The 15,296-nt window shown below is 40.4% G+C and overlaps 1 protein-coding gene across 2 annotated transcripts in view; it reads left to right on the plus strand.

The window, feature by feature from the left end:
* Nucleotides 1-15,296, plus strand: part of Fam120c (family with sequence similarity 120C) — a 117,352-nt gene that overhangs the window by 37,491 nt on the left and 64,565 nt on the right. For both annotated transcript variants that reach the window (XM_045140145.1, XM_045140146.1), the window contains exons 3-4: nucleotides 1,424-1,506; nucleotides 12,567-12,695. In XM_045140145.1, the coding sequence (XP_044996080.1) occupies nucleotides 1,424-1,506; nucleotides 12,567-12,695 (212 nt within the window). The remainder of the gene's footprint in view (nucleotides 1-1,423; nucleotides 1,507-12,566; nucleotides 12,696-15,296) is intronic.

Raw genomic sequence — 15,296 nt, forward strand, 5'->3', positions numbered from 1 at the left:
TCCTTAGGCTTCACAGGCAAGCACTTAACCGCTAAGCCATCTATCTCTCCAGCCCTTATTATTGTTTTTAATATAGGCTTTTATTGTATAGCACAGACTGCCTTTAGCCTTCCAAGTGTTGGGATTATAGGCATGTGTCTCCCCATCTAGTTTTCCGTCTTTCTTTTTAAGGTATATCTCAAAGTAAACTCCAGAGAATTGATGTTTCTTTAAATTAATTTTGCTAGTACTGACAGAGTGAACGTTGGTATGCTATATCAGTTGTGACATCTACTGCATAAACCCAAACAACATGAGCTTGGATAACCTAATTGGAATTAGGCCTTGTACAAATCACTGAAGTCATATTTCCCTGGTTTCAGTTTCCTCATCTGTGAAATGGGAAGAGTAATACCTCATGGTATTAATGAGGTTAAGTGAGATGAGATGTAAAATGCTCTTCACTTGTCAGGGAGTCAATGATTTGGTCGTGATTATTATAAATGTCAGCATGACTACTAGGTAGTTACACATTATTATTACAGGTAATAACATGGGCTGTGGAATCAGACAGTCTTGGTTTGAACCTATCAAACTTGCCTGAACCTCAGTTTCTTTGTTTAGAAAATGGAGATAAGATTAAGATGCCTAGTTGTTATAAAGATGATACATTTAATGCACATGATACATAGTAGTCTATAGGTAGCTACTATAATTATTATATTAAGAATATAGGCCAAAAAGCCGGGTGTGGTGGTGCACGCCTTTAATCCCAGCACTCGGGAGGCAGAGGTAGGAGGATCGCCATGAGTTCGAGGCCACCCTGAGAATCCATAGTGAATTCCCGGTCAGCATAAGCTACAGTGAGACCCTACCTCGAAAATAAAAAAAAAAAAGAAAGAAAAAGAAAAGAAAAGAATATAGGCCAGCTGGACATAGTGGTGTATGCCTTTTATCCCAGCACTGGGGAGTCAGAAAGAAGTAGGATCACTATGAGTTCAAGGCTAGCCTGTAACTCCAGAGTCAGGTCAGCCTGGGCTAGAGTGAGACTCTATCTTGAAAAAAAGGGGGGGAGAAGAATATAGGCTATGTGAAACATTCAGTTATTTTCTCTCTTGAGACCCTTTTCTTTGTTTTTTAATTATTTGTTCATTTTTATTTATTTATTTGAGAGTGACCGAGAGAAAGAGGCAGATAGAGAGAGAGAGAGAATGGGTGTGCCAGGGCCTCCAGCCACTGCAAACGAACTCCAGACACGTGCGCCCCCTTGTGCTTCTGGCTAACGTGGTCCTGGGGAATTGAGCCTTGAACCGGGGTCTTTAGGCTTCACAGGCAAGCACTTAACCGCTAAGCTGTCTCTCCAGCCCACTTGAGACCCTTTTCATGGATTAGAGGTTCTAATAAAACAATTGAATAGTCAGTAAACAACATGTCTGTTTTATAGGTAACCACATTCTTCCTGATGAGGACCTGGCTGCTTTTCACTGGAGCCTTTTGGGACCAGAACATCCTCTTGCATCACTTAAGGTAAAATGTCCTATTTTCTACCTGTGCAGATTAGGAGACATTGAATTTTGACTGAATTTTAGTGAAATGAAATAATAATGAAAATTTTTCATTAGATTTAAGATATTTCAAAGATAATGTTTAATGCAAACTTAAGAAAAATACTAATATACCAGTTATGAAACAGTAATTAAAGGCCGGATTCAGAAAATCCACAAAAGAAGAAATATATTTAACAATAGTATCTAAGTATTCAACCTTACAAATGATCTACCATATATATTGTACAATTGAGCATTGTGATAATTTTTATTAATAGTTTAGCAAATATTTAAGTTGGTCTACTGCTGTTAAGACTATGGAAAGACCAATGCCCTCCTACACTTTCGGTGGCAATAAAAGTTGGTGATATGCTGGGCTTCCTTAATGGGTTCCTGTGAGGATGAGTTTTATAAAAACAGCAAGGCTGAGCCTGGAGAGATGGCTCAGAGGTTAAGGCACTTACTTGCAAACGCTAATGACCTGGGTTCAGTTTCCCAGTACCTATGTAAAGCCAGATGCACAAAGTGGTACACATATCTAGAGTTTGTTTGCAGTGGCTAGAAGCCCTGGCATACCTATTCTCTCTCCTTGCAATAAATAAATAAATAAATAAATAAATAAATAAATAAAATTGAAAAAAAAAGTTGGTGATATGTTCTATTTCCTTCACTGTCTCACATGTTTATTTCTTTGTTTCTCCTGTAGCCTCTAATTCTTTCTCTTCACTGGCTCACCCACATTATATGATCTCACTTTCTCTTCTACTGAGATAATGGAAGTAGTGGGAGGAGAATTTCCATAGACTTACCTTCCCTTTTTACCTTACCCACTTGTGTCTGTGTTGCCTGCATGTTCTGCTGCCTCCTGGTGAATGTGGATGACTTCTTTTTCTGTCTAAGACTAATTCCATTATTTATACTAGGTCCTATTTACTTTTGCTAATTTAAGGACACTGGTTTAGCAGGTCTTTTCTTTCTCCTGCATCATCAGTTTTCCTCTCTTCATTGTTTCTTTCCTGTGTATAACCATAATTCTTTTTGGTTGTTTGTTCATTTGTTTGTTTGCAGGGTGAGGCACAAAGTCTCACCCAGGATGACCTTGAACTCTCAATTCTCCTGCTTTAGCTTCCCAACCGCTGACATTACAGGTGTGTGCTACCATGTCTGGCTGTGCATGATCCATGTTAATAAATAAAATAGGCGGACTCCAGAGATAGCTTAAACATTAGGGCACTTGCCTGCAAAGCCAAAGGACCCAAGTTCAATTTCCCAGGACCCACATAAACCACATGCACAAAGTGGCACATGCGTCTAGAGTTTGTTTCTCATGGCTGATATCCTGGCATGCCCATTCTCTATCTTTCTATTTCTCTCTCAAATAAATAAATAGGGGCTGGGAAGATTGTTTAGTAGTTAAAGATGCTTGCAAAGCCTGCCAGTCTAGGTTCAAGTCCCAAGCCACCCATACCCATATAAGCCATATGCAAAAAGTGATACAAACATCTGCCCTTAATATTAAAACAGCTTTCTAACATTGGTCTTTCCTTTATGTTCTTCCTACCTTCATCTATTTTCAGTATAACCACAGATGAACCTTTGAATTAAAGTGTTACCTTCAGAGGCTGGTGAAATGGTTCAGCAGTTAAAGGCACTTGCTTAAAAAGCCTGCTGGCCTAGATTTGATTCCCCAGTACCCACATAGAAGCCAGATGCACAATGTGGCCAATACCCCTGGAGTTTGTTTACTGCATCAAGAGGCCCTAGTGCATTATCTCTCTCTCACCACACAATCTCTCTTGCCAGTAAATAAAATAAAATTGATATGTGGGCCTGGAAGATGGCTCAGAGGTTATAGGTGTTCGCTTGCAATGCTTGTAGGCCTGGGTTTGATTCCCCAGTACCCATGTAAAGTCAGATGCACAAAGTGGCACATGCCTCTGGAGTTCATTTGTAGCAGCAAGGGGCTCTAGTTTGCCTATGTGCTTGCTCTCTCTCTCTCAAAATAAATATTTTTTAAAATATACTTTATTTATTTATTTATTATTTATTTATTTGAGAGAGAGAAAGAGGCAGAGAGAGAGAGAGAATGGGCACGCCAAGGCCTCTACCCAGTGCAAACAAACTCCATACACGTGCACCCATTTGTGCATCTGGTTTACTTGGCTCCTGGGAAATCAAACCAAAGTCCTTTGGCTTTGCATGCAAGCATCTTAACTACTAAGTCATCTATCCAGACCCCAAATAAATAATTTTTAAAAATAAAATAAAATGTTACCATCAGAGGTAAACATAGGAAAAGTACTTCATCCTATCAGCATAGGTAATGACTTTTTGAAGAGGACTTCAATAGCCCAGGTAGTAATAGCAAGATATAACAAATGAGATCACCTCCAAATAAAAGGTATTGGGCTGGAGAGATGGCTTCGTGGTTAAGGCATTTTCCTGCAAAGCCAAAGGACCTCAGTTCAGTTCCCCAGGACCCACATAAGCCATATGTACAAGGTAGTGAATGTGTCTGGAGTTCATTTGCAGTGGCTGGAGGCCCTGGCACACCCATTTTTTCTCTCTCTCTCTTTCTCTCTCTCTCTCTCTCCTCTCCCTCCCTCCTTCACTCCCTTTTTCTCTCAAATAAATTAATAAAAATGAATGGATATTAAAAAAATTAAAAGTACACATCAAAGTAGTCAATTGCCAGAATGAGTAGACAGGCTAACAAAATGTGAGAAAATCTTTGCCAAATATTTGTTCAGCAGGGAATTAATATCTAGAATATATAAAGAATAAAAAATAAGCAACAAAAGAACAAATAATCCAGTTAATAAATAGACATAAGAGGCAAAGAGACCCTTCTCAAAAGAAGTACAAGTAGCAAGTAAGGCACCAGAGCAATGCAAGACAAATTAAATTGAGATTATATTTCACCCCGGTTCCAGTAGCTGTCTGCAAGAAAACAAACCACAAATGCTAGCAAGGATGCAAAATCAAAGAAACCTTTATACACTGTTGATGGGTCCAGTTGCTATGGGACTGAGTGTGGAGGTTACTGAATAAGAAATTAAAAAATAGGGCTGGAGAGATGGCTTAGCGGTTAAGTGCTTGCCTGTGAAGCCTAAGGACCCCGGTTCGAGGCTCGGTTCCCCAGGTCCCATGTTAGCCAGATGCACAATGGGGCACACGCGTCTGGAGTTCGTTTGCAGAGGCTGGAAGCCCTGGCGCGCCCATTCTCTCTCTCTCCCTCTATCTGTCTTTCTCTCTGTGTCTGTCACTCTCAAATAAATAAATAAAAATATTAAAAAAAATAAAACTGCCATGTGATCTAGCTATTATCACTCCTAGATATATACTTGAAGGAAACTTAAATCAACATTTACAATCCAAGATATTTGGACATCCATATTTGTCATTGCACTATTTACAGTAGCTAAGGATGGAATCAGCTTAGATATCCATCTGTGGATGAATGGATAAAGAAACACACACACACACACACACACACACACACACACACACACACACACGATGGAATATTATTCAGCCAGCCATAAGGAATGAAATCATTGTTTTCAGGAAAATGAGTGGAACTGTAGACTATCATGTTAAATAGCCACACTTATAGTGACAAGAATTGCATGTTTCCCTTCATATGCAGAATTTATATGAAAAAAAGACATGAACATGGGGTAGCTCAGCTGTAGGGAGGGAAATCAAGTATTCCTCTTACAAGAAGTCTCAGTAATTCTTTTGTGTGTTTGTTTTTCAATGTAGGGTTTCACTGTAGCCCAGGCTGACCTGGAATTCACTATGTAATCTCAGGGTGGCCTTGAACTCATGGCAATCCTCCTGCCTCTGCCTCCCAACTGCGAGCGCTGGGATTAAAGGCGTGCGCCACCACACCCAGAACAATAATTCTTTTTTTATTATATAATTATTTTCTTTTTCTTTTTCTTTATTTATTTGAGAGCGACACAGAGAGAAAGAGAGAGAGAGAGAGAGAGAGAATGGGCATGCAGGGCCTCCAGCCACTGTGAACAAAATCCAGATGCGTGTGCCCCCTTGTGCATCTGACTAATGTGGGTCCTGGGGAATCAAGCCTTGAACCGGGGTCCCTAGGCTTCACAGGCAAGTGCTTAACCACTAAGACATTTCTCCAGCCCCCTTTTTTTATTATATATTTATTAGATTATTTTATTATATTATTTATGTATTTATTTTGTTTTTTCAAGGTAGGGTCTCACTCTGTTCCAGGCTGACCTGGAATTCACTATGGAGTCTCAGGGTGGCCTCGAACTCACAGCAATCCTCTTACCTCTGCCTACTGAGTGCTGGGATTAAAGGTGTGTGCCACTACACCCGGCTGGAATCATTTTATTTTTTAATGTTTATTTGAGAGAAGGAGAAAGAAAGAGAGAATGGGTCTTCAGCTACTGCAAACGAGCTCCAGGTGCATGCTCCATCTTGTGTATCTGGCTTAAGTGGTTAGTGGGGAATCCAGCCTGGGTCTTTAGACTTAGTAGGCAAGCACCTTAACTTCTAAGCCATCTCTCTACCCTCATTATATATGTATGTATTTAACAATTTTATTTTATGTTTTCATTTGAGAGAAAGAGACAGATAGAGAGAATGGGTACACCAGGGCCTCTAACCACTGCGATAAACTCCAGATGCATGTGCCATCTTGTGCCACCTGCCTTACGTGGGCACTGGGGAACTGAACCTGGGTCCTTTGCCAGCAAGCACCTTAACCTCTAAGCCACCTCTTGAACCCAATAATTCTTTTTTTGTTTGTTGATAACTTAAATGTCATTTAAGAGAAAGTATTTTTGGCTGAAGTTTAATGTAGAGAGGTTACCTAATGTGTGAGGCTCTGTGTTCAATCCCCAGTATTGAAAAAAAAAAGTAAATTTTAGGCACTCTCAAAGTGAGACCAAATTAGCCATTTGTGAAATAATTATATCATTTTATAATGTGTCCTGAGTTACTATGTCTTATGCTATTTTCATATTTTGGGAAAATGGAGAACAAAGGCTATTCTTGAATTTGTTTTTATTGGTACTGGGTATTGAAGCCAGAACCTTAGGCATAGTAGGCAAGTACTCTACCACTGAGCTTTATCTCGAGTGCCCAAAGCTGATCGTTAACATAATGAATATGTCTCATTTTATCTGTGTAAAATAATTCAAGTGTGAAGGGTGTGATGGAGAGATGGCTTAGCAGTTAAGGCGCTTGCCTGTGAAGCCTGAGGATTCAGGTTTGATTCCTCAGTACTCTTGTAAGCCAGATGCACATGGTGGCACATGCATCTATGGTTCACTTGCTGTGGCTAGAAAGAGTAATGAATATGATCAAAGTATTTCAGTTACATATATAGGAAAATCATAATGAAATTCAATATTTTGCATAATTAATATACAGTAATAAAAAGAAAAAAAAAGACTCAGAGCATGCCATTTTCATTAAAAATATCCTAATGACCCGTTACTCAGACATCTCACGGCCTACCAAATTGTAATAGCACCTGACCCCTTCTTATATTTCTGCTATCATTTTTTCACTTAGAACATTTTATTTTGCATGCTTGTATGGTGTTTATGTGTGTTCATGTGTATGTGGGCACACACGCTTGTGCATATGAATATAGAAGCCACAGGATAGCTTCAGGTGTCACTTCTCAGGTATGCTGTCCACCCCCTTTTTGTTTTTGTTTTTTTGAGGTATATTCTCATTGTGGCCCAGGCTGACCTGGAATTCACTATGTAGTCTCAGGGTGGCCTCGAACTCATGGTGATCCTCCAACCTCTGCCTCCCAAGTGCTGGGATTAAAGGCGTATGCCACTATGCCTGGTTTATACACCTCTTTTTTTTTTTTTTTTTTTGGCTTTTTGAGGGAGGGTCTTGTTCTAGCCCAGGCTGACCTGGAATTCACTCTGTGTTCTCAGGGTGGCTTCTAACTCACAATGATCCTCCTACCTTTGCCTCCCAAGTGCTGGGATTAAAGGTGTGTGCCACCATGCCCAGCTTATTTGCTTTTTCAAGATAGATTCTCATTCTAGCCCAGGCTGACCTGGAATTCAGTCTGTAGTCCCAGGCTTGCCTGGAACTCACAGCAATTCTCTTACCTCAGCTTCCCAAGTGCTGGGTTTAAAGTCATGCATCAACACTCCTGGCTTATAGCATCATTTTTTTAATTAAAAATTTTTATTAACATTTTCCATGATTATAAAATATATCCCATGGTAATTCCCTCCCTCCCCACCCCCACACTTTCCCATTTGAAATTCCATTCTCCATCATATTACCTCCCCATTACAATCATTGTAATTACATATATACAATATCAACCTATTAAGTATCCTCCTCCCTTCCTTTCTCTACCCTTTATGTCTCCTTTTTAACTTACTGGCCTCTGCTACTAAGTATTTTCATTCTCACACAGAAGCCCAGTCATCTGTAGCTAGGATCCACATATGAGAGAGAACATGTGGTGCTTGGCTTTCTGGGCCTGGGTTACCTCACTTAGTATAATCCTTTCCAGGTCCATCCATTTTTCTTTACCGTTATAGCATCATTTTTTTCATAGCTAATAAAATTTCACTTATGCAGGCCAAGTATTTTCTCAAGTTTGTTTACTCATTGATAATAAACATTTTATTAGAATGTTCATCAGTACCAGGCATGAAGCAATCTTAATTCCATTATGTACATTTTCATAATTCTATAGCAGGTAACTGTAGGATAATTAAATTATTTCTAGGCTATTTTGTGGGAAATATGATATATTCATTCAATGAAGTATGAATGTGATTTTCTTTTTTTTGTATATTTATTTAAGAGAGACAGAAAGAGGCAGATGAAAAAGAGCGAAAATAGGCATGCCAGGGCCTCCAGCCACTGCAAACGACCTCCAAATGCATGCACCACCTTGTGCATCTGACTTACATGGGTACTGGGGAATCAAACTTCGGTCCTTAGGCTTTGCAGGCAAGAGTCTTAACTACTAAGCCATCGCTCCAGCCCAACTTCCATTTTTTTGTGTCTATATATAGAGTATGTGTGTGGTGTGGTGTGTGTGATATATGCTGTATACATGTTTGTATTTGTAAATGCAGGCCCCGTGCATGTGTGGAGGCCACAGGAGAATGTCTGATAGTCTTCTCTATTGCTCATTTGCATATTTTTTGAGACTGGGTCTCCTTCTCAGCCTGAAATGACTATCGATTAGAAAGCTAGAAAGCCTCAATAGTTCTCTGGCCTTCCCATGCCACTCTCCCAGAGTGGGATAAAGACATGCATGACCACCCTTAGCTTTTCATGTGGGTTCTGGGGAGGCAAAGCTAGTAGTCTCCAGCCTGAGGTTCTTTTGCTTAAGTGGCAAAGCTCTCTTATCCACTGCACCATCTCCCAAATCCTGTTTCCAGGTTTTTTTTTTAAATTTTTTGTTGATTTTTTATTTAATTATTTGAGAGCTACAGAGAGAGAGAGAGAGAGAGAGAGAGGGAGGGAGGGAGAGAGAGAGAGAGAGAATGGGCACGCCAGGGCCTCCAGCGACTGCAAACGAACTCCAGATGAATGCACCATCTTGTGCATCCGGCTTACGTGGGTCCTGGGTAATTGAGCCTCGAACCTGGGTCATTAGGCTTCAGAGGCAAGCACTTAACCGCTAAGCCATATCTCCAGCCCGTTTCCAATTCTTAACTAAGTTAAGGAAATTCATCCTTTTATTACTCTGATTTTCACTGTTCCATTCTTATGTATTTTTAAAAATATTTATTTCCAAGGAGAGAGAAAGAATGAGCATGCCAGGGCTTCTAGCTACTGCAAACAAACTCCAGGTGCATGACTACTTTGTGCATCTGGCTTTTACATAGATACTAGGGAATCAATCTTGGGTTGTTAGGCTTTGCAGGCAAACACCTTAACCACTAAGCCATTTCCAGTCCTGGTTTTTGGTTTTTTTTTTTTTTTTTTTTTGGTTTGTTTTGTTTTTTAAGATAGGATCTCACTCTAGCCTAGGCTGACCTGGAATTCACTATGTAGTCTCAGGACAACTTTGAACTCATGGTGATCCTCCTACCTCTGTTTCCCGAGTGCTGGGATTCAGGGCATGTGCCACCACACCCGGCTGAGTATTTGTTTCTTTATTAAATTCGATCTTCATATTCTGGATGGACTTCCTCATTTTACCTAGGTGTTTGTGTTCTTTTGGAATTCATTCAGAAGATTTTTTGTGTACTCTTTCAAAATATTTGTAATATTTTTTTTTTTACATTCTTTGCCTGGAATTTCATCTAAGTAGCTTATCATTGGGAGCAATTATTAATGGATTGACAATTTTTGCAGGAGACATGTTTCCATTGTTTCTCATGTTCATGTGGAATTTTTTTCATTGGTTGAATCTTTCTGAAATGCCTGGGTTGTTTTGGGGACTTCATGTACCTTGCTGACCAACACCTTACTGGGATGTATCCCAACCCCGGCACTGATATTTTTCTGTAACAATCTATGGCTTTTAGGCATAGCATTTATACTCCCACCAGGTAATTTCGCCCAAATTCTCACTTTAAAAAAACTTACATTAAAAATATCTATTTGGGCTGGAGAGATGGTTTAGCAGTTAAGCACTTGCCTGTGAAGCCTAAGGACCCTGGTTCGATGCTTGGTTCCCCAGGATCCACATCACAAGGGGGCACACGCGTCTGGAGTTCGTTTGCAGTGGCTGGAGGCCCTGGTGCGCCCATTCTCTCTCTCTCTCTCTCTTTCTCTGTTGCTCTTAAATAAATAAAAATAAACAACAAAAATATTTTAAAAATATTTATTTGTTTGAGAGAGAGAGAGAGAAAGGCAGATAGAGAGAGAATGGGCACACCAGGGCCTCCATTCCCTGCAAAGGAATTCCAGACACACATACCACCTTGTGTATCTGGCTTATGTAGGTCTTGGGGAATTGAACTTGGGTCCTTTGGTTTTGCAGGCAAGTGCCTTAACTACTAAGCCATCTCTCCATCCCAAAACATCCATAATTTTTAATTAGCTCACAAAGAAATAGGTTTCCATATCGTTTATTTATGACCTCTTCAGGGTTTCTTTTTTTTTTTTTTTTTTTTTTGGTCTTTTCAAGGTTGGATCTCACTCTAACCCAGGCTTACCTGAAACTCACTCTGTAGTCCCAGGATGGCCTCAAACTCACAGTGATCCTCCTACTTCAGCCTCCCAAGTGCTGGGATTAAAGGCGTGCGCCACCACACATGGCTAACCTCTTTAGTGTTGATTAACCCTCCCACACTCTCAGTACACCTCCCCTGACCTCACATAGACCATTTCACCCCCAATATTCCTCCCCTCTACTTACTTATGTACTAACCCTTCCTTTAAGTCCTCCCCTCCCCTATCTCCTACATTGCCTCTTTCTAGCTCCCTGGCCTCCAATACCCTTAGTCCAACTAACAGACAAATTGGTGTGCATTACGTTTAGCTGATCTTGGCTCTGTTAGTTGTTACTTGAAGACCAGTTGTGAAGACACCCTGAGTGTTGGTGGAGTAGCTGCAGTGATTCTCGTTAAGCTGGAGTGGAGTAAGTGCGGGTCCACGACCTCCACTATGCCATGGAGTGTGCAGGTGCTGGTCCAGCAGTACTTTTTTGTTTATTTTTTTTATTTCAAATTTTTTTTAATAACTTCCATGATTATAAAAAATACCCCATGGTAATACCCCCCCCCACACTTTCTCCTTTGAAACTCCATTCTCCATCATATCCCCTCCCCCCTCAATCAGTCCCTCTTTTATTTTGATGTCATGATCTTTTCCTCCTCTTATGATGGTCTTGTGTAGGTAGTGTCAGGCCCTGTGAGGTCATGGATATCCAGGCCATTTTGTGTCTGGAGGGAGCACATTGCAAGGAGGCTTACCCTTCCTGTGGCTCTTACATTGTTTCCACCACCTCTTCCACCTTAGACCTTGAGTCTTGGAAAGTGTGATCGAGATGTTACTCAGTACGCCAGTCACTTCTTTCCAGCACTACGATACCTTCTGAGTCATCCCAAGGTCACTGCCATCTGAAAAGAGAAGATTCTCTACCCAAAGTGAGAGTAGCGTTAATATAAGGGTATGAACATTAAGAGAACTGCTTACTGGGCAGTTTGCTGAGCATAGTATATACATTTAGCCAGACAGCAGCAGACAGTACACCCCTAAGGCTCATTACTACCCCTGTTTTAAGTTTTCATTATCAGAGATGTATTCCTTCCCATGGAGTGCAGCGTTACTTTTTTTTTTTTTTTCTTTTTGAGATAGGGTTTCACTCTAGCCCAGGATGACCTGGAATTCACTATGGAGTTTCAGGGTGGCCTCGAACTCACGGCAATCCTCCTATCTCTGCCTTCCAAGTGCTGGGATTAAAGGTATGCGCCACCACGCCCAGCAGCATTACTTTTAATAGAAAAAAATTGGAAGCAGCCAAAACGTCTCATGAAAATGAACTGATTAATTCTGGCAGTGTTGTAAGATAGTAGGAAGATGATAGATAATGGATGTTTGTTTCTTTGGGTCTTACTGTGTAGTCCAAGCTGGCTTGGTACTCACTATGCAGCTCACCCTGGCCTTAAACTCAAAGTCCTTTTCACCTCAGCCTCCCAATTGATGGACTTATAGCCATTTAACACCAAATCCAACTTGAATGTTGCTTTTTAGCTTTATAACTTCCTATATTTTCCAGGTGTTCTGAACTGAGAATTAGGAGGAAATCTTTTTATAAAATGTTCCCCTCAATGGATATATTAAAGTTGAATTCTGGAGCTGGATATTGTGATGCACCCCTTTGGTCCCAGCACTCGGGAGGCAGAGGTAGGAGGGTCGCCATGAGTTCAAGGTCACCCTGAGACTGCATAATGGATTCTAGGTCAGTCTGGACTAGAATGAAACCCTTCCTCAAAAAAAAAAAAAAAAGCCAAACAACAACAATAAAAAAAACACCATTAAATTCCGTGTCTCATCCCCAACTACCGTTGTCTTAGTGATTCATCTCTAATGTCATTGTCCCTTTACTAGGTCCGAGCTCATCAGCTGGTTCTCCCACCTTGTGACGTGGTAATCAAGGCTGTTTCTGAGTATGTTAGTTCCATCAAAGACCCCTCAAACCTGGACGTGGTTGGGAAGGATGTTTTCAAACAGTCTCAGGTGAGTGAGCCTTCCCCTTCTCAAGAATCACTAGCTTTTTCTTAGATTTTCTAGCAACATCACGAAGTCTCCTGTTCTTTTCCATGGTGCCCAGCTTCTCCTCTCTTAGCTGCTTGCTTTACCCTGCTCACAGAGTAAAGCCTCTGAAATTTGCTTTGAAAATGTTATGAGGCTTGGATTGAAATTGTTCATTATTTTTTCTTACCGGTGATTATCCTATTATAAACCCATTCAGGAAAATTTAGAAAGTAAATCACTAAAACTTTCATTACCAGGGCTGGAGAAATGGCTCAGTGGTTAAGGTGCTTGCTTGCAAAGCCAAAGGCCCCAGGTTCAATTCCCTAGTACCCATATGAAGCCAGATGCATAAGGTACCTCATGCGTCTGGAGTTTTTTTGCAGCAGCTAAAGACCCTGTTATGCCCATTCTATCTCTCTCTGTGTGTCCCGCAAATAAAATCCACTTGTTTAAAAAAAATCTTGGGTTGGAGAGATGACTTAGCAGTAAGGCATTTGCCTGCAAAGCCAAAGGACCTAGGTTTGCTTCCCCAGGACCCATGTAAGCCATATGCACAAGTTGGTACATGTGTCTGGAGTTTGTTTGCAGTGGCTGGAGGCCCTGCCGGCGCCCATTCTCTTTCTCTCTCCCATTACTTATGGAAGCATGCTGGGCCCGTAACCTAAAGGCCAATGGACCTAAAATTTCATTATCTAGAAACAACTTATTGCAGTTAATACACTGATGTATCTTCTTTCAGTCATATATGCATACATTATGTGTATATATGTGTGTGTGTACATATGTTGGGGTTCAACCCAGGGCCTGCCATATGGTAGGCAAGTGCTTGAATCCTGAACTACTTTTCCAGCTAATTTTGATGCATATTTTAACATAAAACAGATTTTGCTTATGGTGGATAAAATAATCCTTGAAAAGCACTATTTAAAATGCATTTACATAAAACAAAAAACAGCTTTTACTTATTTATTTGTTTATTATTATTATTATTATTATTATTTGGTTTTTCAAGATAGGGTTTCACTGTAGACTAGACTGACCTGGAATTCACTCTGTGGTCTCAGGGTGGCCTTGAAGTCACAGTGATCCTCCTACCTGTGCGTCCCAAGTGCTGAGACTAAAGGCATGCACCCCCATGCCCACCAAGTTTTACTTTTTTTTTAAAATTTATTTATTTATTTATTTGAGAGCGACAGACACAGAGAGAAAGACAGATAGAGGGAGAGGGAGAGAATGGGCACGCCAGGGCTTTCAGCCTCTGCAAACAAACTCCAGACGCGTGCATCCCCTTGTGCATCTGGCTAACGAGGGACCTGGAGAACCGAGCCTCGAACTGGGGTCCTTAGGCTTCACAGGCAAGCGCTTAACCACTAAGCCATCTCTCCAGCCCAAGTTTTACTTTCTAAATTACCATGCAATGAAACTGACCTTTGTTGTTTGTGCATGCAGTTCTATGAATTTTTTTTCTTTTTTGGTTTTTCAAGGTAGTGTCTTACTCTAGCCCAGGCTGACCTGAAATTAACTATGTAGTCTCACGCTGGCTGGCCTTGAATTCATAGCAGTCCTCCTGCCTCAGCCTCCTGAGTGCTGGGATTAAAGGTATGTGCCACCATGCCTGGCTGAATTTGTGTGTGTGTGTTTTTTAATATTATTGAACTATTTGAGAGAAACAGTGAATATGGGGGTGCCAGGATCTCCTACCACTACAAATGAACTCCAGATACCTGTGACACTTTGCATCTTCCTCTATGTGAGTACTGGTGAATCAAACCCAGGCCATTAGGCTTTGCAAGAAAGTGCCTTCACCTGCCACCTCTTTAGAACCTAGTTTTATGAATTTTGAACATAATCAGTATACAGAATAATTCTATTAACTACTCCCAACTCATGTTTTCCCTTTGAAATAACACCCAAACCCATCATTAGCTCATGTTAACTACCCGTTATTCTCTGTACTGTAATTATGTCGTAGGTGGATATCATATTCATTGAATTACACAGTATGCAACATTTTGAGAATGGCTTCTTTGAGTCAGCATAATGCTTTTTAGAAGTCATTCATCTAGGCTGAAGAGATGGCTTAGTGGTTAAACGCTTGCCTATGAAACCTGAGGACCCTGGTTCGAGGCTTGATTCTCCAGAACCCACGTTAGACAGATGCACAAGGGGGCATGCACATCTGGAATTCGGTTTGCAGTGGCTGGAGGCCCTGGCGCGCCCATTCTCTCTATCTGCCTCTCTCTCTCTCTCTCTCTCTCTCTCTCTGTCGCTCTCAAATAAGTAAAAATAAACAAAAAGAATTAAAAAAAGAAGTCATTCATCTATCTATCTATCTATCTATCTATCTATCTATCTATGTGTGTGTATCACAATAATTTTATTGTTAATGTTCATTATATATGTGTGTGTGTATATATGTATATATACATATATATATATATACACATACATGTATATATGTCTTGCTTATCTATTCATTCTTTAAAGGATTTTTAGGTTGATTATAATTTTAGTGATTATGAACAGAGATACTATAAACACATGTGTGTGCATGTTTTTGTATGAACATACAATTTCATTTCC

Source organism: Jaculus jaculus, chromosome X, assembly GCF_020740685.1.
Source record: "Jaculus jaculus isolate mJacJac1 chromosome X, mJacJac1.mat.Y.cur, whole genome shotgun sequence".
In the NCBI taxonomy this organism is placed as follows: domain Eukaryota; kingdom Metazoa; phylum Chordata; class Mammalia; order Rodentia; family Dipodidae; genus Jaculus; species Jaculus jaculus.